We start from the raw sequence: 23,344 nt of genomic DNA on the forward strand, positions 1-23,344 counted from the left end.
ATTTGTTTCAGTCAGGGTCTGAAGTCTTTCCAATGTGTGAAGTGTTTGGAGGCATTGCATTTTTATTTGTTTTTAAAAAAAGACATTGAATTCTTTCATCAAAACAATTGTTTGAATGTTAAATGTCTGTGTCTAACATTGGCTCGATTCTTTGAGTGCATTTTTCATTATTTTTATCATCATTATTTGATAACTGTTATCACCTAGGAGCTCTAGTTGTGGATCAGGACCCCATTGTGCTAGGCACTGTACAAACACAACAGAAGACAGTCTTGCCCCAATAGGCTGATAATCTAAGTATAAGACAAGAGGCAACAGATGGTTACCAACAGAGGAGGGTGAGCGCACAAGGAAACAAGAAGGCAATATTGATCAGCATGATAGGCTCAGCACACCAGCTTGACTGTTGTCAAGTTTTGTTAAGTTTTTCTTATATAAATCATGGGCCAGACCCTCAGCCAGTGTAAATCAATGTAGTTTTATATTACAATGGTTGGGAATTGGGCTTCCTGTATTTAATTTTCATAGGATATAAATAAATATGAACCAAAAGAATTTCCCTATATTTTTTTAGAAGGACAGGTGTGTCTCTGAGACAATAGACCACTAAAATATCAGTGACTCGTCTACACTGTGTTCTATGGTGTAACTATCGTGGGCTTGTTCCATTGTTAGGTATGTCTTTTATCTGCTGGAGGATGGAATTTATAGGGCAAGCCTCCCAGTCTATCCTGGTCAGGTCCCTGAAGCTTTGCCGATTGTAAGAATCAACGCTCTGCAAGACTTTGTGATAAACTTCCTGTCCAAAAGACTAATTTACTTCAACAAAACTGATCAATCCTTTGTGTCTGGTTTTCTGGATGGCTCAGACTTTAACATCCTACGACCTCAAGTTTCATTTAGAGACATAGAGAGCTTTGTTTATGAGAACAATACTTTCGTTGTCACTGACGGCAGGGCAGTTTTCCGTGAGGAGTTGTCTCCAACTGGGATCAAAGCCTTTAATGAATTTTTGGTGGACTGCGATTTTACCCAGGCTGATTATTTTGGATACAACAACTTGCTTTCTTATGGTGTGGCAACACAGCCTTATCCTTTGCCAACTCATCCTCAGCTTGTCACAGTGCTGTTTGGATCAGACCAAGCTGTGGTCTGCTGGAGACCACCTCAACCAACTATTGGAACCAGTAAGTTCTATTGTTCCATCCTAAAGGTCCGGTCCATGTTCCAGTGTACTTAATGGAAAGATCTTCCTGATTTTTCCTTTCCCTTACACTGGTGTAAATCAGAAGTGACTCTACTGAATCTACTTGGGGGAGGGATAGCTCAGTGGTTTTAGCATTGGCCTGCTAAACCCAGAGTTGTGAGTTCAATCCTTGAGGGGGCCATTTAGGGATCTGGCGCAAAAATCTGTCTGGAGATTGGTCCTGCTTTGAGCAGGGGTTGGACTAGATGACCTCCTGAGGTCCCTTCCTACCCTGACATTCTATGAACATCAATATGAAACAGGTGTGAGAGACAAACCAGGCCCAATAATTTATGATAAAGCTGCCAAAATTTTAAGCAAAGTTTTACTGATAAAATAAAGAATGCACCTAGCCAAATTAATGGAGGCTTAATTGTGTAAGTCACTAACAGTCTTTCTGTCCCGCAGGGTTTAAAAAAGGCTGCATCTTAAATCATGGGGTATAATGAGCGCAGTGTTAACTACCGCTATCACAGTACTGTCACACATCTATGGCGAGTCACACGTGGTGGCTGCTGGCTGGCAAAGTCTGCTCTCCGCTCGACCACACAGCTGGGGCTGTGGAGACTGCTGCCACTCCCGGTTAAGGTGTTGGGAAGGGCATGATGTGCTGCCATGGTGCCAGGGACTAAAGCAGCGCCAGTTTTTAATTTTCTTCCCGGCTGATATCTCTGATATTGGCAGCTTTGAAATAGATCTCTAAAACTGCAGTCTTCCTGGCCTCTGTTGAAGTAGTTTCTTGTCCAATAATGTGATTATCTGCACCGTTCAGGTCCTTCCGCCTGGCAGAACTGGACGTACATTGTGAAGGTATCAGCCCAACATGGTGCTGATGAAGATTGGATTGTCTCCAATATCAGTGACACTAGGTTTACAGTGAAAGGGCTGACCTACTCCGCAGCATACCAGGTGTCAGTGAGAGCTCTATCTCCTGCTGGGGAAGGACCCTGGACAGAGTCTTTTAGGGGCACTACTTTAAAAGAAGGTAAGAACTACTTCACTGAGCAGTAAGGAGAAACTTGTCCTGTGCATACTCTCCACCTGTCAAGGCCTAGACCCGAGGAACACCAGGGGTTCAATCCTCTGCTGTGCTACTCTTCACATAGTGACACAAGCAGGTGGGACCTCTTTTAAAGTGCTTGGGGACAGTGCAAAGGTTGACATCTGAAGACCACCAGTGGCAGGTGGTTTAGCATGGGTGCACCGTCGGAAACAGTTGAGTATCCCCGTCACCATGTAATGAATGGGAGTGGGTGGCTTACTGGGAAAATGCAAAAGGCCCTTTGCAAGCATGTGTACAATGGCTCTAACCTGTACACTGTTGAAATATTTATTTAAATGTAGCTTATGTAGAATAATACATATGGAGAGGAAAGGAGGGGCTCAGGGTTAAATCACTGGAGTGAGGCTCAGGAGTTCTGGGATCAGTTCGTGGCTCCACCACAGATTTTGGGCTTTGGGCAAGGCACTTCATCTCTCTGTGCCTCCATTCCCCATCTGAAAATGGGTGTCACATACTTCTTTTTTCTCAGCCTTTGTCTCTCTTGTGTATTGAGATTTGCTGTTCCTAGGGGCAGAGGCTAGTTCTTCCTATGTTTTTGTACAGCCCTTAGCACAATGTGCCTCTGATACTGGTTGCTGGAACAGGAATAAATTCATGGTGGTGAAGTCCATAAATGGCTATTAGCCAGGATGGGTAAGAATGGTGTCCCTAGCCTCTGTTTGTCAGAGGGTGGAGATGGATGGCAGGAGAGAGATCACTTGATCATTGCCTGTTAGGTTCACTCCCTCTGGGGCACCTGGCATTGGCCACTGTTGGCAGACAGGATACTGGGCTGGATGGACCTTTGGTCTGACCCGATACGGCCTTTCTTATGTTTGTATCATTCATAAGTAGTTACAACTTGTTCGTTGTTTCTCAGTTGAAGAAGAACCTTATATCTTGGCTGTGGGGGACGATGGACTTTGGAAGCAGCCGTTGGATAGTTTTGGGCCAGGATTATTCTTCTCTTCTAATATAAGAAATGTCTCAGGTAAATACTGTTCAGGCTGAGTGTTCCTGTAGTGGACCTGTCTGCATTGATCAGAACTCCCCATAGTGGATGAAAGGAACTGAAAGACGAGAACTTTCATCACATCTGACTAGACTTTGAATGTGCAGTGAAACAGTTTGAACTGAACTGAGTCTTGAGGCAGAAGCTCCTTGCACTCCCTGGGCCAAATTCATCCCTGGTGAAATGCCGTGAATGTGAGTTACACTAGGGATGAATTAAGTTCCCTGGGTGTCTCTCTACAGCTGTGTAACCCCAGTGTTACAAAGTAATGCAGTGCTATTGTAATCCAGTGGGGCTACACTCATGAAAATGAGGTCAGTGTAGTAAGGTGATTGCTGTACATAGGGAGATTGTCATCATGATCTATCTTATCAATTGAGTTTTAGAGCTGAGCTGTATCAATCTTTGTACATTGTTCCTGCATTTGTAGGAGGTTTGACCTGTTTCAATCTTATATACAACGCCCTAAGTGTAGACAGAGTACAGACACTGCACGACCCCTAGCATGGGTATAAATAGCAGTGTAGACAGTGAGGCACTGCTTGAGTGAGTAAAAACACACCTGAACCCCAGGGTATATACCTTACACAGCTCTCTACATGCCCAAGCACTGCCTTCTCTGTCTACACTGCAGTTTTCAGCAGTGTACTGTCCTGCTGCCCACCTGCTGCCAAAGCCTTTCCACACCATAATGGAAGGCAGAGAAAGGCTCGGGGGGGGGGGGGAGACAATGGGGAAAGGCTCTGGTAGCTCTCTGCCGTTAGACTTTTCCCCACTGCCTCCCCCTGCCAGAGCCTTTCACTGCCACATGTAGCTACACACCACACTGTGGATGCATCCTGCCTTTTACAGTGGCATATAGCTACATGTATTTGCATGCTGCCGCTAATGTAGACAAGGTCTTGGTTGGTTGGATATTTTTAATTGTTCTTAAAAAATTGTAGTTTTATCGACATATTTGAGAAATAGTTGCTAGTATCCTTCTTTCTTGCTTCAAGACATGGACTGGTATAATGACACTCTCTACTGGAGCAACTCAACGGGGGAAGTTCATATGTGGTCACTGACTAGAAGAGCTGGTGCCATTGAAAAGTTTCATATATCTGACATCAAAAAAGCAAGGATAGTGGCCTTTGATTGGTTGGGTCAGTATTTGTACTGGGCTGGAAAAGCAAATACGGTATGTAAGAGTGTTACACTGAAGATAAACTAAAGTAATGAATAACAAAGATTATTTAAATAATATTTGGGAAAGCGTTTATTACCTCCTATAACTTGAGCTGCTGTTGACCTTTTCCTTTTATAGTAGATCAACTTGTAGCAATTACACCTTTCTTCCCATTGAGATATTTCCTTTTCCAGTTAGGAAAGGGCTTGAGGTGAAATGTAGTTATTAATTAAAGCCAGGATACTGAACTGCAGGTGCAAAAATATACAAATAAAATATACCGACAATAGTTTCATAGTCGTAGTGCTCAGCTAAAGATTGCCAACTGAATCTCATTTGTATTTATCCTTGTATTATAACCTTGTGTAGCAAATTGTGGGTGTTTTGTTAAATATAGGGGTGGATTTTCAGAAGTCATCTCTGATGTAGTACTTTGATATTGTGTGCCCAAATAGCTGCAAATGCACTCTATGCAGGCTCGCGGAGGCGCAGGCATGCATGTGGCAGCAAGCCGCGGCCCCGCTGACCGCGCGCCCCGCGCGCAGCTGCGGAGGTCAGCGAGCCACGCGGGGACCAGCAATGCACCCACAAATCAGTTGCTTATCCATTTCAGTTGTATAAAATGGGTCTACATTAAAAATGTAGTGCTAAGTTATGCAGTGTTATAAAATTGTACCTGTAATTACTTGAGTGCAAAGTCAGAGGCCCTTCTGAAAATGAGACCCATAGGGCTAGATTCTCCACTACCTTACATCCTAATTTACAGCTGTGCATAGTGAGTGCAAACTGGATGTGAACTCTTATCCACTCAGAAGGCTGGTGAAACAAGGAATGATAAGAGGGATTAGAAGTTCTAGTTTTTGCTTTTGTCACTTAATAGCAGATACTAAATACTAATTTTGCATAATTCCTTGTGATGTTTTAAACACATGAGACTGAAATCAATAGCTGTGAAATAGTCATATACATGTATTCAGGTGCCTGTGGCTGATAACTAATGTGTGAGGAGTTACACTGTCTTCTCCCCACCTGCCCCCAGATCTACAGAAAATCACTGCTGGTAGGACACACAGATGTTGTGGTGCATGTTGCATTCCTGGTGAAGGATCTTGTGGTCGATGCAATCAATGGCTATCTGTACTGGGCCACAACTTACTCAGTGGAAAGCACCAGACTGAATGGAGAGCACTACCTTATGTTACAAGAGCAGCCACGGTTTTCTGGTAAACAGGTGACTGATATTTAAAAAGGAGTGTTTTAGTGTCTAGTTGCATAGGATACAGTCAGTATTAGCGCTTGTGACATCAGATATAACAATACAGCTTTCATTTGTTATTGGGTGTAACTTGTACTTACACCGTAATGGTTAATTCATACAATTATTACTTTATTGAGTAATCACCATGGAGGTACAAGTTTGAATAACTGTATTTAACAATATTTGTGTTAACTGAGTTTTAAATTTCAGTGACTGCCGTTAGAAAGTGACCATTTACCTACTGCTATCACATAGAACGTGTGCTATTTTGCATTTTGACAGAGCTGTGGTATCTCAAAATAGCCTTGTACAGCAGCAACTGTTGGCAACTATTGACATTTTAATAATGACCACTGTAGATCCTGAAGATCCTCAGCTAGTGTAAATCACCTGGGTTCCATTGAAGTCCTGGCCCTGGATGTTTAAAATGACATTTCGAGCAAAATATTGTATTACTGGTTTCCTGCTATTCATTTTGCCATCTCTACCCACATTGTATCCACTGTTTGGCTTTTGTGTCACAACCAGTAACTAGGCTATCTATCACTCACATGAATTTTACCTGTCTGTAACAAGAAGATGGACAGTGTGTTCTTCAGAGTTTCCCTTCTGTTCCCAAAATAGAATTACTCTAGTGGTCGGTTTTGACTCTTGCAAACAAATTAGTCTTACCATAGCAAGTTGTTACGTAAAAAGTAGATGAAGATCCCGATTCTCCATTGCATCAAAGCAGCTTTCTACCATTTCCCCAGCTGATGTATCTGGCCATTTGAGGATTCCTTTTACTTGAAGGGATTGTCAGTTGATACAGAACCACAGTAGCCATTTCTGTGCCATCTGAGCACTGAGGTAGCTGGGGGAAAGGCATTGTGACCCTATGCCCTGGGAAAACCCTGTCTGCAGAAATGGATCCTGGGGGACACTGGCAGTCAGTGCAGCCAGAGGACTGGCCCAAGCTCATTAGCCCCAAGATTAGGGGAGTGCAAATTTGGCTCAAAGCTACCTTTCCAACCCCCATTCTCAGCTGCATTGGGCACTTTTCAGGAGCAGCCCAGGATGTGGGGCAAATCTTTAAATGCACTGTTTTTTCCTATGAAAAGGCTTTGTGAACTAGCAGTCACGTTTAGGTCCATCACATGAATATTTATCAGCACTTGGCTGAAAGCTGCCTTCTTTCATGACATGTGCTGAGTCACTCTCTTGGGAAAAAGTCCCTGTTCTCAGAGCTTGGATTAGTCATAGCCAAATTATCATTGAAGAGCTCAAGAATACCAAAAAAAGGCAACCTGCTGTAGCATACATCTTAAATGTTTTCTTTAAAATGTGTCCCTTCCTGATACAGCTTTTTCCTTAGGATTATACAAGATGTGCTCCCGTCTTACACAGATGCTGCTCATTATCAAAGATCCTTTTTGAACTCCAGATGTTTCCAAATCCACTGACTTCTTCCTGCTGCCTTCATCACAGTTCCTGGAATCCTTAAACTTTTACAAGTATTTTTCCTCTCCCTAGAGGGTAACCACTAACCGGCTGGGTTTCTAGGATGTAAAACTTAAATACTGGGCAAAACGGGTTTGTCCTTTTAAAGGTGACTAGCAATTCAAAAGTTCAGTTAATCTTATGGGTCTTTTTTGTTACATCCACTCTGTGTGAGAGGTCTCAGCTAGAACACTGAATGGCAAATTCTAATAGTACAATAACCATATTATAATCCTAAATACTGAAGAATTAAGAAGTTTTTGCCACACAGAAAAATATTTCCATGGTGCAACGGATCAATGGTCCATCCAGTCACCTGCCTTACACCCCACCTTGGATGCTGGCCAGTGCTGGCTTCTTCGCTGGAAGACGTCAATTTCCCATGCCCTGTAGTGTGCCTACCTGTATCAGATTTATCCCTAGTGATCAACTTCTGCTCTAACGCATAAGGACTGATCATAATTTTTAAGGTAGAAATTTTTTCCATTTGTTCTGCCCTTATCATCCATTTCTTTGAATGGTTGCAATAGCTCCCCACATCCACTTCAAGCTTCTCATCCTCAATGTCAAGGCCCTTGCCACAACTCTGCAGCTGTCTGCTTAGTAGTTGTTGTCATGTCACTCTGGTCGCCATTTCTGTGCCAATGATTGGGGCCTTGGGTGTTACTGCAGTGCAAACAATATAACAGCTAATAATAATTATTATTGTCCTCTAGCTATTGTAACTGCAGATGGTAAATTTAGTTCTATGAATAACTAATTCTTTGCTGAAATTTACTAAGACTTTTTTAAAAACAAAATTAATAGACTATTAAATAGGTCATTGCAAGATCTTCAACAATCCATAACTATTCATCTTTTGGGCTTTAAACCTGAGTCTTGGAGTACATCTCTGATTTGGTATTTCACTGTGCGGGGATGAGATGGCTAACTATTTTATCCAAAACTTAGCACTTAGATAGCACTTTATAACCCAGACCCTCAGGTGGTATATACTGGCATAGCTCCATTGACTTCTGACTTACACCGGCTTGAGGATCTGGCCCAGTATGTTAAAAACGCCATATAAACATTGATTAGTTAATCTTTACAGTATGCTTGTGAGGTCAGTACATTATAAAGGAGCAGCAAAGCATGCTGCATGCAGTGTGTGCCAGAACCCTGTTGAGTACTGCCTCATGACATATGGTGAATCAAGGATTATTTCAAGAGGCTAAATTTATGTTGCATCTTATGATATAGGGTTACATTGGAGGATAACAACTATACATCATGTTCAGAGATTAATGTCTGTCACACCATGGAAAAAATCTGTCTATTTTTGTAGCACATGAAAAGGGAGGTGTTAAATTACTGCATGACCCCTGAATATGAATAGTACACATTTTTCTTTGCTTTAATGTAAGTATTAATGGAGGGAGATGGACAAGCCTGAATTGGTGGAAGAAGGTAGTTGTGGTAAAGAGAAGGGAAGGGGAAAAAAGGAGCCCAAAATGGCTAAGGAACATAGATGTGAGACTGGGGTGCTCATGAGAGACAGGAAGACAAAATTTGATGTAGAACATGTCAGTGAGAGCAGGTAAGAGGATTAATGTGTATATACGCCTAATCTGACTACACACTGTCTCATACCAAAAGTAGTTTTTACAAAGGAAATCTACAAGAGCAATAATTCAAACTTTGATTTTCTGACATGCAATATCAACAGGAATGGGATGGAAATTGCATGAGAGTATGCAATATGATATGACATTTGTTTTTCTTTCCCTAATGCCAACATGTTTTGTATGAAGTGGGGGAGGGATAGCTCAGTGGTTTGAGCATTGGCCTGCTAAACCCAGGGTTGTGAGTTCAATCCTTGAGGAGGCCACTTAGGGATCTGGGGCAAAAATTAGTCCTGCTAGTGAAGGCAGGGGGCTGGACTCAATGACCTTTCAAGGTCCCTTCCAGTTCTAGGAGATTGGTATATCTCCAATTATTACCTTTATTAGTGAAGAGTAAAAGAATGGATGCTCCATTCACATCCATAATTAAATCTTAACTTTAAAAAATGAGATAGACCTATTACTTGACAAGAGAGTAGAGGTTGGGAAATATCGAGGCAAAATATCAGTGCTGTCAACCTTATCTCTAATTTTGCACTTGCAATTTTGTGCATGCAACAACTTGCAGGCACAATTAGCTGAGTGTTCATATGATATAATTCAGCTACGTAATTTGTGGATGCAAATCTTATTTTCACTCACAAACCAGGTTAGTAGATTTTTATTTCTATTGTTTGTGCACACAGTATTGCACATGCTGTTGACTGCAGGTATGAAATTATACAATTTGTTTGGAACATTTGGTCTAATTAAAAAAACACAACAACTTTTTTGTGTGCAGTGTAGGTTAGAGGGCTCTTCTTGGCCCTTATCCCTACTCTCATGTTTTTTCAGATTACTACTAAATAAAAATGATGGCATGCTGCTCTAACTGAAATTTAGCTATTTTGAATGTAAAGCTTAATTAATTTTTTTTCAACTAATTAGCATATCATTTTCCATAAATAGTGAGCTCAGACTCTGTACAAGATGTCCTTCTTTTGATTGCCCAGAAGTGATATAGCTTATGTAAAATCAACTTATAAAAACACAATTGGTGACTGTGTTGGTTTCCAATATGAAAATCAGTGTCACTTTTTAGAGGAATATTTCAAAGTGTTTTGGACCGAGGACATTAAAATGCCAGAGGTGTTTATGCAACTTTATGTATGGAAGGTTCATTAACTAACTGATATACTGCTACAGTAATATCTGAGCTACTCAGGTGCTATAGGGATGAGCAACATAGCAGATGCTTATAAATATAATTAAACACTTTATATAAAATCCTGAGCTGCTGAGAATTGGTGTCACTCTGCTGACATCAATAGAATGATACTGATTTACACCAGCTGAGGATCTGATCATTTGTTTATTGTTCTCCCTTTTTATATTCTGTCTAATTTAGACTGAAAAATCATTGTGATAGAGACCTGTCTTTATTTTTTTTTTCTGGTAAAGAGCCATTCTCTCCATGGTGCTGTATAATATAAACAACAATGAAGCAACATATCTTTCAAAATTGAAGGGATTTTTTTCCATGATGTATTCATTTTGTTCACTTTACTGATTGGATTTTTCTGTCTTGTAGGTAGTTGCTCTAACCTTGGATCTCAGTGACGGCTTCCTCTACTGGCTTGTGCAAGATAGCCTGTGCCTAAATCTATACAGAGTCTCACTTTGTGGAGAGAGGTAAGGGTATCTGTGTGTGTCTCTCCTCCCCCCCACCTCAAAATACATTGAACAATCAGAATTCCAGTGCATCCTTTCTTCTGTGTTTCTGCTTTTTAGATTGTAAGGGCCTCAAGGCAGAAACTCTTTATTTTTTGTGTATTGTACTATGCTGAACACATTGTTGGTGCTAAGCAAATAATAAACAGGAAGCATTGATGGTCACCTTTAGTTAATGGATAACTCTGTGTTGAGTTACCAGGAAGTTATTCAAATTTTTCATAGTGATAAAAACACCATGGATACGGAGACTTGATTCAGTTGAGGTCATAGTCATCTTCATGTTGGACTTGTAACATCAGAAAATAAGTGGTTACAGTTTCCCATATTATCTTGAATCTGGATCATTTTTAAAACCTGACATTTCTCAAATATAAAGGGCAGCAATTAACACTCCTTTCCATGGAATCTGCAACCCTTACTCACATGAGCAATCAGTAGTTATATGGTAGTCCCTTTGACCCCCATGAATATGAGATGGCTGCATTATTCACAAATGGCAAAGCCACAAGTGAGTTCCATAGGTCACATCAGATGAGTGTTGGTCCGTCCTTTATATCACTTTGCCATGCATTCTGCATGTGCCATGTATGCACAGGAAAACTACTTCCAAAGGTTTTAAATGACGTTTTTGCATCCCTTCATATGTAAAGCTTCTCTTAGTTACTGCAAGTCCAACTGTACAGGATTCAGAGTGAACCACTAAAAATTACTTAAGTCCATTTCATGTGGAGTCTTGGCTGGGCTCACTGAGTGGGCATCCGGACTGGTACTTCTGTGTCCTCTGTTGGCAGCAGTTGTACCAAGTGAGCTACTGGAAGAACCCATTCAGCCAGCCTATATGACAGGGGTGGGCAAACTTTTGGCCTGGGGGTCACATCTGGGTATGGAAATTGTATAGCAGGACATGAATGCTCATGAAATTGAGGTTTGGGGTGTGTGAGGGGGTGAGGACTCTGGGGTGGGGCCAGAAATTAGGAGTTCAGGGTGTGGGAAGGGGCTCCTGACTGGGGTAGGGGGTTGGGGTGCGTGTGTTTGGGGGCGTGGGCTCCAGCTGGTGGTGCGGGCTCTGGGGTGGGGCTGGAGATGAGGGGTTGGGGGTGCAGGAGGGTGCTCTGGCTGGGACTGAGGGGCTCAGAGGGCAGGAGGGGGATCAGGTCTAGGGCAGGGGATATCTTTAATAAATGGTAACATACTGTCTCCTTTTGAATAAATTATAATATTTTAGCATAAATGTTTACTTCATTTTAAAGGTGTCATCTTATAAGAGCTGAAGAAACAAAGTATTGTGTTTGGTGCTCCAGTGGTGCATCAGACTAAGGAATGTTCAGTGCAGGGGTGGGGCAGGAATTGAAAGAAAACCTTTTTATTTGTTCTTATTACTTGTGTAGGGGGAAGGAGAACTTGAAGGATAAAGTTTAAGGTATCAAAGTTTATTGCATAGATCTTTTTTTTCTTACAAAGCAAGTTTTGGCTTAGGTGATGCCATATTTATTTTCACAGTTGTGGTGATGCTGTAGTCACTGAATTCGCAGAATGGAGTTCTTCAGAAGTATCTCATAGTGCACTGCTGTATTACAGTGGACGGCTGTTCTGGATTAATGGCTACCGGTTCATTACGACACAAGAAGTCAATCAGAGTGTTAGCATCCCCTTTTCGCAACCAGCAGAGTTTGCAGCTTTTACCCTTGCTCAGAGGTCACTTAAACCTCTGCCAGGTATTTGATTTTCTGATCAACAGAACTTTAAAAATGTATCCACTGTCTGCTTGTAATTCTTAGTTATTAACATCTGGGTGGGAAAAGATGTGAATACAAATATCTTGTTAATACATTTATCAGAATAGAGATGGATAACTTATAACTGTATAAACCAGTAGAAGCAGAATCAAATGATACTGATGTGGCCTAAACAAACAACATCGTTTTATTATTAATAATATACTAATGGAAGTTAATGGAACTTGTGCTCATAAATCACGTAGGCAGATTTGTAAATTCCACCCATTGTTCATAATTCTTATTTTTTTCCTCATCTTCTGGATTACAGGAAACTTTTCCTTTCCACCCAAAGTGATTCCAGATTCAATTCTGGAGTCTTCCTTTAGGATTGAAGGGAATTCATCACATTTTCACATCCTTTGGAATACTTCCACAACTGTGGAATGGGGCACTGTCTTCTACTGTGTGGAGTCCAAGGTTCTACAGACCAGGGTATTCATGAGATTTCTTCCCATTATCTGGAATTATTGCTTCTAGACACTGACAGTTATAAAAATTAGACATATAGTCTGTGTTCTTTTATGCCATAATGTGCCTTTGTGTATTTCTTTTATAGATATATGGACAGATCTTCTAACTCTTCAGAAGTTTGCTTGAATTACTTTGATTTAACAACTTATCAGTGTAGACCATAATACGTCTCTGACCACCTGAACCATAGTTATAAACTTCATTTGCACTTGATTTTAGCATATTTGATAAACTATTGTTACACTTGAATCAAAGGAGTAGATCCTCAGGTGGTGTAAATGGTCACAGCTCCATAAAATTCAGTGGAGCTATGACAATTCAAAACAAATTTATTCTCATTTTGGTATGGGTGTTTTGGAAAATCAAAGTTAAAGATCAGGAATGTTTACAAAGTTTTTTCTGAGAGGAGAAAAATGTTTTGTGCTTATTTTAGTTTGTGGATAGTGAACGGTGTCTGCCTCCTCGGAATCTGACTGTACCATCCTACAAAGTCGAAGGGTTGGAGCCCTATATGCAGTTTGATTTTATTGTGACTCCTTATACGTACTGGGGAGAGGGACCTATGACATCCATATCCCTTCGAGCCCCTGAAGAAGGTACCAGACTTTAAACTCTCACTCCTAATCTTTAATGGGTACAGTAAGGCCTAGTTTCATAGAATCATAGAATCTCAGGGTTGGAAGGGACCTCAGGAGATCATCTAGTCCAACCCCCTGCTCAAAGCAGGACCAAACCCAACTAAATCATCCCAGCCAGGGCTTTGTCAAGCCTGACCTTAAAAACCTCTAAGGAAGGAGATTCCACCACCTCCCTAGGTAACCCATTTCAGTTCTTCACCACCCTACTAGTGAAAAAGTTTTTCCTAATGTCCAACCTAAACCTCCCCCTCTGCAACTTGAGACCATTACTCCTTGTTCTGTCATCTTCTACCACTGAGAACAGTCTAGATCCATCCTCTTTGGAACCCCCTTTCAGGTAGTTGAAAGCAGCTATCAAATTTATTTCAGGATGTTGGGCCTTTCTTAAGAAGTGTTAAGTTACTTCCAAGGTTGGCCCACTGTGAATTGAGATGAATCACAGAGGCTGCGGGTATGCATTCTTGAACGTCTTTGACAATCCACTGTTACATGTGCATGCATGCAGCCATTTGAGCAGATAATACATGGTGATATTCACTCCCTTGACTGTGATTTTAAAGATTGGATTAACTGAAATTTATTATGAAATGACCAGTAAAATCCTGCATATAATACTTTAGACAGTTATTTGAGTTTTTAGAAATGGTAATCATTTTTTACTTTGTAGGTGTCTTATTTTACTCAGGTCGGGTCAAAGATGAATCAGTTAAAGGGACACTTGGCAATATAATAACTGTAGAATTAATGCATCTAAACAAAGCACAGGGAAAAACTGTTTGGTGCAATATGCCAATTTCGCAGAGTTTGAAAGACTGTGGGCCAAATGCTCTGCTCTTTGTAAGTGATGTAAATAAGGACAGCTCCACTGACATTAGCGGAGTTCTGTTGTATAGAATAGTGCCAATTGTGTGGGTTTTTGTTGATCAAGCTAAAATCAAATACACATGTGACAATGAAAAACACATAGAAGTCACAGTCATAGCTAGAGAGTTTTGGAATTACCATTAGAACACACACTCATGCCTTCACATACCTATTTATTTAGTGAAATATTCACATTTCTACCTTAAAATCAAATTGTTTTTAAAGGACAATTTTAGGCTGAAGAATGAATTGCACAAGTTGCTGTATTCAAGTCTGAATGTTCCCCCCCCCCCTTTTTAGCAGCCTAGCTGCCTTAAACTAATCGTAGATGCCAGGCTCAGGGGTAAAAGCAGGAGTTATCGAACATCATATTTTAATACAAGTTCTCTGCTATGTTTGTGTGTATTTTTAATACAGTTCCTTCAGCCCCTGCAAATCCCAGAATATATGTGTCAGATAATGGTACATATGGCGGCAAAGAGAGAGCTATAGTGGAATTTAGGTGGAATAAACCTAGGAGAGACAATGGAGCATTAACAAAGTTCAGAATTTACTATCAAATAGTAAATCAAAGTGGCACCAATGAGACTTTTACAGAATGGAATATAAGCAACATTGCACCCTCTCTGATGTCCTTTTCACTCAAGGATGTGCTTCCCAGGCTGACAGTGAGGTTTCAGGTATGGAAAATTAATCAGGTGATGATCTGGTTATTTGGTGTTATAACCATGACAAGATGTAGTGCTTTGTTGTGCCTGTCAGTGTAATGTGGAGAGCAATACTGCTTTACCTCTCATAACTATTATGCAGGCTTGGAGTGGCCAAAGGAAAATTTCCCATTTTCCAAACCCCCGGTAGCAGCAGCAGGTTAAGTGCAGATCCTACTGAGTTGTAGCTCTGAATCCTGGGCTGGCTGAGAGTCAAAGACCCAACAGAACTTAGTTCCACAGATCAAGGACAGCCCCCACCACTGAAGAAGCGTGAGGATTCTGGTGATGCCTAGTACCAGCTGGCCTTTGATGACTCATGTTTAAATGTAGCATGGCATTGTGTTTTTCATTATCAAGTGAGAACTGAGACACCCATAATGCATGATTTGGTAATGCATTAAATTCAAAACACAAGGGACCAGGCGAGCTGTGCTGCATCCTAGTTCAAGGATGAAGCAGCTGGGCCTGCTGGAGAATTGCAACATGAAGCAGCAGGAGAAGTGCTTCCAGATCTCTTATCTGAAATGAGAAAAGCCTGTCTCCTTTGCTTGGGGACCTAGAAGTGGTTGGTAGACACAAGATGAACTATCATTGCCCAGACCACCTTTGGAAGCCCCCCTTCACTCAGTCCCTGATCCAGCAAAGTATTTAAACACATGTTTAAATGTAAACATGTGAGCAGTCAGTGGAACTACTCATGTTCTTATTGTTAAGCATGTGCTTAAGTGTTTTCTGAACTGGGGCCTTAGTGGAGATTGCTACTGAACATTTCTCCTGTTCCATTTATCTCCAGGTGCAAGCCTTCACATCGGCAGGTCCAGGACCTCTATCTCATATAGTGGAAGCGAACTCATCAGGTATCAATATTCAGCTACCACCTCTTGCAATGCAAATATTAATGCATGGTGGACTCAATAGTACAGGTGTTTGGTAATGAGATATGGAGCCTTTTATAACTAGGACGATGGTTCAAATACAGCTCAGATTGGCAGTGGCCATGGATGATTTGTGCAAACAGCCACAAATTTCTATACTCTGAATGAAGGCAAAGGTTACATACTGAGCCCTAGCCACTTCCCATTGTAGCAAACTAGGACAATTATTTGAACTTTTCATTGGGCTCTTGTAAAAAATCCATAGCTGAAAACAACAGACACTTTGCTAGTTTATTAGCACCTGTGTAGTATGGGGCATTAGAACCCATGACCTACATCAAAAATCCTAAATCTCTATCCTTTGAGTGAACAGAGATTCTCCATTAGCTGTTGCTAGTATCAAGGCTTACACTTTGTAGACAGTCCACTGAAGGATGACATAATCAGAAACAACGAGCAGCTATGATGCTCCAGTAAAAGGCAGTATAATACACCCATCAGCCAGCACATTATACTGTGTTGAAACTAATCCAAATGTTACCTTGAATGGCACCTTTGTGTGCTTGAAGCTCTCAGCTGTAAAAGTTCCTGTGTAGATATTGTTATTCATTTAGTCCCAGTTCCCCATCTGGTTGAAATTATGCAAGCAACAATTGTGTTAAACTCCAGAGTGGTTAGGACAGTTCTCACAGTTTCCCTGGGCACTGTGAATTGGGATGCTTTTCTGAGAACTGTACTAGCTGAATCACATTCTAGGCTATCTCCTGAAGTTGTCTAGGAAATTATTGTAGAACATGGTTCTTAGAGTGGGGGGAAGGCCATGATGCGAAACCATCCTAAAAATATGCTTACATATTTGTGGCTAGTGCAGTTTCAAACACAGTTTGTGCAGGGCCTCTGTTAATATTCGTTTAGTACCTGACTTTATCATGATGAATGCACATTTTTGTCAGAGAGTTTGGTATCAGTTGTTCTGTTTCATTTCCCCCTCCAGATTTTTTTCCAGTTCCAGCTCTCATAACTATTTCTGCCAACAAGATGGTCTTTACTGACATAGACAGAAATCAGACTATCCAGAGTCTTTCAGCAAAAGGAGATATAAAGGGTGTCTGTTACACTGCTAATGATGAGACAATGTATTATATCCAGGAAGATTCCCTTTTTCTTCTGAACATACAGAATAATTCCAGGCTTCAGGTATTCTGTTGTGTATTTCCATGTTTGAAAGGAGCATGTAAAATATATGCATATTATTAAGATTATTTTGGGGCCTGCTATGTAATGAATTAGAGTCCTGTTGTAGTATAAAAACTGAAAAGAGAAGCCTGACAAGCCAATCACTTTTAATGGGGAAACCAGCATTAGAAACATGGCCCATTCTGCTTTAATTATTGTCAGCTTGTATGAGATGCTTAGTGTAGGTTGTAGACGACTGAGTTATTTGATTTCTAGTAATATGATAAAAATCCTCATCTGGTCTGGCTGCTTTATCTGTAGCTGTTAGAGCTGGTTGAAAAGTTTTTATGTGGAAAGTTTTCTTATAGAAAATATGGCTTTGTTGACACTGAAAGTTTTTGCTGGAAAATGTCAAAGCTGATTGAAAAAAAATAATTTTCCAAAAAGAGATGTCCTGATGATAATTTTCATTTTGTATCAACATTTTGAAATAAAACAATTTTTCATTTCAACATAAAATGGCTATTTTATTTTATTTTATTTTATTTTTTTGATTTAAGAAAACCAAACCAACATGTTCTGTTGAAATGTTGATTTGAAATGACAACTTTTGCTTCTGTCAAAAAAGTCAATATTTCTCATTTGATGATTTTTTGGTATTTTGACTTTGTTACTAAAGGAAACAGAAACTAATTTCTAAATAGACTAACAGATGTATTGGAGCATGAGCTTTCGTGGATGAATACATCCAACGAATGCATCCAATGAAGTGGGTATTCACCCACGAAAGCTCATGCTGCAAAACGTCTGTTAGTCTATAAGGTGCCACAGGATTCTTTGCTGCTTTTATAGATCCAGACTAACACGGCTACCCCTCTGATAATTTCTATATGTCCACATTTCCTGTGCAATTAAAAATTCTACTTTCTGAACTGATGTACTAACTGTTTTCTTATTTCCCTTAAGCTTTTCAAACATGGATTTCTCCGCAATGTCACAGCTATTGCAATTGACTGGATTGCAAGACACCTCTTTGTTGCCTTGAAAACATCACTGAAAGGAACTCAAATATTTATTATGGATCTTGAACTCAAGGCAAAATCCCTTAAAACTTTGAACGTTCAGTCAAGTACCCAATACTTGACTATATCATCTCTCTCAACATATCCTTTCTTAAGGTATGGTATGAAATGACTGATAACTTTTGTTTTTAATTTAATTGAAATACAGCAATTTAAATAAATTAATAGTTTTTTAAAGCCAGAAGGGAAGATTGTGATCATCTAGTGTGACCTCCTGCATAACACAGGCCATTACTGGGTGAAACTCTGTATCCACAACTTCTAGTTGAGCTAAAGTATATAGTTTAGAAAGACATCATTCTTGATTTAAAGACTTCAAGTGTTGGCTATACTGACATGAAATTCCATTTATAGTGAAGCAAAATGGAAGTCGGTAGCTAAATTAAAATTTTCTGCAATCTGCACATTGTAATTCTGGTCATAGAGGACCTCTGTTTAAAGATGTTCTGTTTAAAAGCAAACAAAACAAACCCAAAAACAAATAGACGACAAAAAAAAAAAACCTGACGCCACTCTGAGGGAATTCCATTGTATTTACCCTACAATAACTGTAATAATTCTATGGCTGTATTAATTCATTAGACTGTATTTAAGGTAGGTTGCCTGGAGGAAGATTTTCTATTGTAAATGATACATTTTGTTTGATAGTCGTCTGTACTGGATGGAAGCCTTTGATTCGGGCTGCTGGATATTTTATTATGATATCGTGAATAATACCACGCACCACATTTTGGGACACACACCTTTAGAACATCAGACAAGAAGAAGCTACTGCAGTTGCAATGTGACTGAAACAGACCTTGGAAGAGCAATGACTATAGATATGTCTGACTCCAAGAAAGCCCATATTTTCTTTATCAAAGGAAGGGATGAAATCTGGGCCTCAGATTTAGATGGATGCCACTGCTGGAGAGTTATCAGTGTTCCTAGTCTTCAAGGTGAGATCTCTCTGATGCATTTTTAATTCTCAGTCTGTTCCCTACTGTGCTGTCAAAGAATTTACTTTTCAGCAAAAATAATGCAATACTCATCATGGATTTTCTCCACAACATTAACCACTTTGAAGTGAAGACAGGAAAAAAAAGTCTACGTCTGAATATTTAGTTATGCTTGCCATTGAAACAGAGCAGGGGAAAAGAACAGTGTGGGATATTTGCAGGAATTATTGTTTCCCATTAAATCATCAGTCAGATAGACACAGTGTTGCATCAACTCCTGCTGCTTGTCAATGGATGCCACTGTACCACATTGTCACATTACATAGAGAGGGTTTAATATTGTTGACAGAATTTGTGTGCCTCCTTCCCACAACCAAAAAGATATGCCAGAGGGTAATACTGGCTTGAATGTAGTGAAGATGTTCCATGCACAAAAAGTCTTATAGGATGACTCATACCCTGATAACTCTATAATGGTAATCCAGGCTCAGTTTTCAGCCTGGTCCTAGACACTGTAGCCAAAGAAACTTGGCTAAAAATGTCCTATTACAAAAGGGTCTATGGGATGTGTAGTGTTCCTGCCGCACAGAGCAGTTGCTGGTTTTTAACATCTCATCTTGGAAGTGAGGGATCATCTCCTCCTTAAGAGAGGGATTCCATTCAAGGTGAATGATGAGCCACAATTTTGTGTTCTATAATTACTGGTGTTTATCATTATTGAATTACACTTCCTGTAATTAATCTTAACCATAATAATTGGATAAGAAGAGAAGGCATCAAATCTACAGTTTGTTAAAGAGGGAAATGTTTCACCTTTATGAGACATGTCAGAAAATGTCAGAAGTCTTTTTTTAGGAGGAGCTTTCCAAAGACTCAGATGCAAGTTAAATGCTCAACTCATTTTGACTTTCAGTGGGACTGGGTATCTAACTGCACTTTTGCCTTTATTTTTATTCTGAAACATAACTCTGTAATATTTTTCTACAGACATGACCATTGGTAGTTTGACTGTCGACAGACAGTTTATATACTGGACTGTTGTAACAAAAGACTGTACAACAATTTATCAAGCAAATCAAGAGAGCAAACCCCTCTTCTTTCAGGAAAGAGCACATGAACAGGTGCAAATCTTAGCCTACAGCACAGCCATGCAGCCCTACCCAGGTAGCAGGTTTTTTAAATTTTAACATGTCTTTTTAAAAGAATGTATTTGGATTGTAAATTATTCTAAGAGTGTTTACCTAAAATTTACCACTGTAGATGGATTTCAGAGGAAAATGATTTAGATACATAGGACAGTTCAATAGATTGTAATACAATGCCAGTTTTAGAAGGTAGAATGAAAGCTAAGAACTGGCCGGATGTTGCATCGTGTCAGAGTGCATCATAATGCTGCTTACATTCCATGAGCATGGGATGTGAGTAGTGGAGAATACCTCTTTATAAAAGAATTTGGAATCTGCAGGTCGTACAAAAAGAGGTGATTTACAATCGAACCACAGGAAAGCTGGAAGTGTGGCATCCTGAAGACAGTCTGATGACTCAAAGTAGAATTGTGAGAGTTAATTAGCGAGCAGAGGGATGAAAAAAGTTAGTGTGAGAAAACATCACTGCAAATGAAAATTAGACTTTGCCCTGCAGCTCTTCTTCTCCTATGACAGGCAAATTCAGTGTAATCTACCTATTGTGCACTCGTCACCATAGTAACTAAGGGCCAGATGTTCAAAGGTATTTAGATATCTGTTGGAATTATTATTTATGCAGGGTATTTCCATGACACTAATTTAACCATAAATTCCTTTATTAAATCCAAAGGCTACAATTGCTCTAAACATGCCTAAAAAGCTAAATAATAAGCAATTTACTACATCCAAGCAGTAACAAAACATTTATAAGCATTTGATCAAGATACTTACAAAAGGGCTGACCCAGGGTGCTTAGACCCATATTGGTTGGCTCCAGCTTGGTCAGGCAGGTATTAGCAATGAACCCTTGAAAGGGTTTACATTTTTTATACCTTTTAACAAACAAGTGAAGGCATTGCCAGTTATTGGACCTTAGCTAAGGCCAGATGAAGGAGTTTCTTATGTAGCCAATTATTTACTGTACCTGGTACCCAGTTAATTGTGTTATTTCTATTACTTCAGCTCAAACCTTAAATAAGATAACACAGGTATTTTGAAGGCTCACTACAACTTTAACACAGCAATTCTTCTTTCTCAGGGTCATATTCTCTTTGGTCAAATGCTTTGGGCCTGTTGCTCATGCTAATATCCCAACTCAATTTCATACCATAGTTCACCCAAATCTAATGTGGGCCTATATTCCTACAGCACCTAACGAGGCACCTAAATACCTTTAAAAATCTGTCCTTGAGTAACTTACAAGAAAATAAACAAATCTTTCTCTTTGAAAAAATTTACCTTTACTGGCTGCAAAAAATGAACCCAAACTATTAAATTCAGACGTTTTTCTTCATCTGTTTATGAAACCAGTGAAAAGATAGTATTTGCTAGTTATACTTTCTGTTGCTAAAGGCAGTAGGATCACATCTAAAATCTGGATTGTCCCTACAGCTGTTATACTTCAGAATGTTTTCCCTCCCATCCCTTCTAGATAAAGGATGCCTGACTCTAGCTTCAAATGCTGAGAAACCTACTATTCTTAATATTACAAACACCAGTTTTACAGTAAGCTTACCGCCTGTCAAAACACAACTTCTGTGCACTGGCATAACCCACCCTACTTCAACATACTTGGTGTACTATGGAAAAGTTACTAATGATGGCAAGAGCTCAGCCCGCTGTTTGTCTGGCCTTCATTGTACAGTAATGGTAAGACTATTTTGGAGCAAAAACTTGCATGGCATCATTTATGAAAAGGTGATTCCATGACACTTCTAAGTATTTGATATTCCATTATGAAACCTTGTTTCCACAGACAGACACTACTATGTATTAATTTCCCACTCCATAAAACCATGCCACCTTTTCTGTATAATTCTTCTTGCCAGAAATGGTACCTTCCCTGGCTTTCTGTAACATATTTGCACACAAGAGGACTCTGACATTCTACTTTCTTAACATTTCCTTGCTAAAGCTTATTTGAAGGGACCCTTCAGTTTCTACTGCTCAAAAGCAGGTTGTGGATGCAATTAATCTATTTAAATAACCATTGAGACCAGTTTGATTTGGTATCTTTGTGTGCTTGCCATAGGAAATGAGTGTACTTTTGTGCTCTCTCTCTTTTTTTAGTTTTTTTTTTTTTTTTTGCGCAGTTGCTATTTCTAATCCCCCTGACAGTCGCTGAACAATATGGTTTTGTAGCTGTAATTTTTGCACTTAGCTCTTGGGCCAGTGCCTGCTGAAATCATGATAAGATTTTCCATTTATTTCAGTGGAGGCTGGATAAGATCCCTAGCTCACATCTTTATAATACCATGACAATGACAAAACATTTTCTGGGATGGAAGAAGTTCATTATCTGTGCATAAAACGATACAGTTTGATGATTCCTTGGTACTTTACATGAAATGAGTTGTGGGTCTCAGTCACAAAAACATCATTACACTTGGCACTAATTAACTGAAATCCTTGTTGGTAATCTCAGTAGAGAGGCCAAGGATTAAAATGGCACAAAAACAGACGTACCCTAGTTCATTCCTAGAAGTGACTCACCGAAATCAGGATTAAAGACATTGGTCAATTGCAGGACGATGACATGTGTTGTGCCTGATCTGTTAGAGATGTTAACATTCTAATGTGGTCAATCTGGCATCTTTCATGATCCTTAAATTTACTTTTAGGAAAAAGTACTGCGATATTTTGATTTTTTCCTACGTAATTAAATCATATGTTCCCATTTCATTGCCAGATGCTTGTTCGGACATACAGTGCTTTATTTTCTAAAAGTATTTATTGTCTGTAATTCTGCCTCTTAATTACAGGAACTTCAGGAAAATACTGAAGCACTTATTGAAGGCCTACAGCCATTTTCAATTTATGTGATACAAGCTGCTGTGAAAAACTATTATTCAGATTCTTCTGAGCAGCCACATTTGGGAAAAGAGACCATTGGCACAACTCTTTATGGAGGTGAGTTTTAGGCTCTACTCTGACTTTTGGGTCTAGTTCTAGTCGCACTTAGGCAAATGTAACTCTATTGACTTCAGTTAGAGTTATTTCTGAAGTACACCAATGTAAGCGAGAGCAGAATAAGGCCTTTTATCTTTAACTATGTATCATCTGCTAGAGAATTTGGAAGTGTCTGCTCAAAATTTAATTTACTCAG

The 23,344-nt window shown here is 39.7% G+C and overlaps 1 protein-coding gene across 1 annotated transcript in view; it reads left to right on the forward strand.

Moving 5' to 3' along the window:
* Positions 1 to 23,344, forward strand: part of ROS1 (ROS proto-oncogene 1, receptor tyrosine kinase) — a 93,880-nt gene that overhangs the window by 28,602 nt on the left and 41,934 nt on the right. Inside the window, 17 exon segments of the mRNA XM_039530714.1 lie at positions 676 to 1,187; positions 2,019 to 2,231; positions 3,169 to 3,279; positions 4,299 to 4,480; positions 5,508 to 5,699; positions 10,380 to 10,480; positions 12,023 to 12,237; positions 12,569 to 12,732; positions 13,205 to 13,367; positions 14,691 to 14,953; positions 15,777 to 15,840; positions 16,853 to 17,055; positions 18,001 to 18,212; positions 18,765 to 19,054; positions 20,042 to 20,218; positions 21,671 to 21,888; positions 23,001 to 23,148. Coding sequence (XP_039386648.1) covers positions 676 to 1,187; positions 2,019 to 2,231; positions 3,169 to 3,279; positions 4,299 to 4,480; positions 5,508 to 5,699; positions 10,380 to 10,480; positions 12,023 to 12,237; positions 12,569 to 12,732; positions 13,205 to 13,367; positions 14,691 to 14,953; positions 15,777 to 15,840; positions 16,853 to 17,055; positions 18,001 to 18,212; positions 18,765 to 19,054; positions 20,042 to 20,218; positions 21,671 to 21,888; positions 23,001 to 23,148 — 3,428 coding nt within the window.

This window comes from Mauremys reevesii, linkage group 3 (genome assembly GCF_016161935.1).
Source record: "Mauremys reevesii isolate NIE-2019 linkage group 3, ASM1616193v1, whole genome shotgun sequence".
In the NCBI taxonomy this organism is placed as follows: domain Eukaryota; kingdom Metazoa; phylum Chordata; order Testudines; family Geoemydidae; genus Mauremys; species Mauremys reevesii.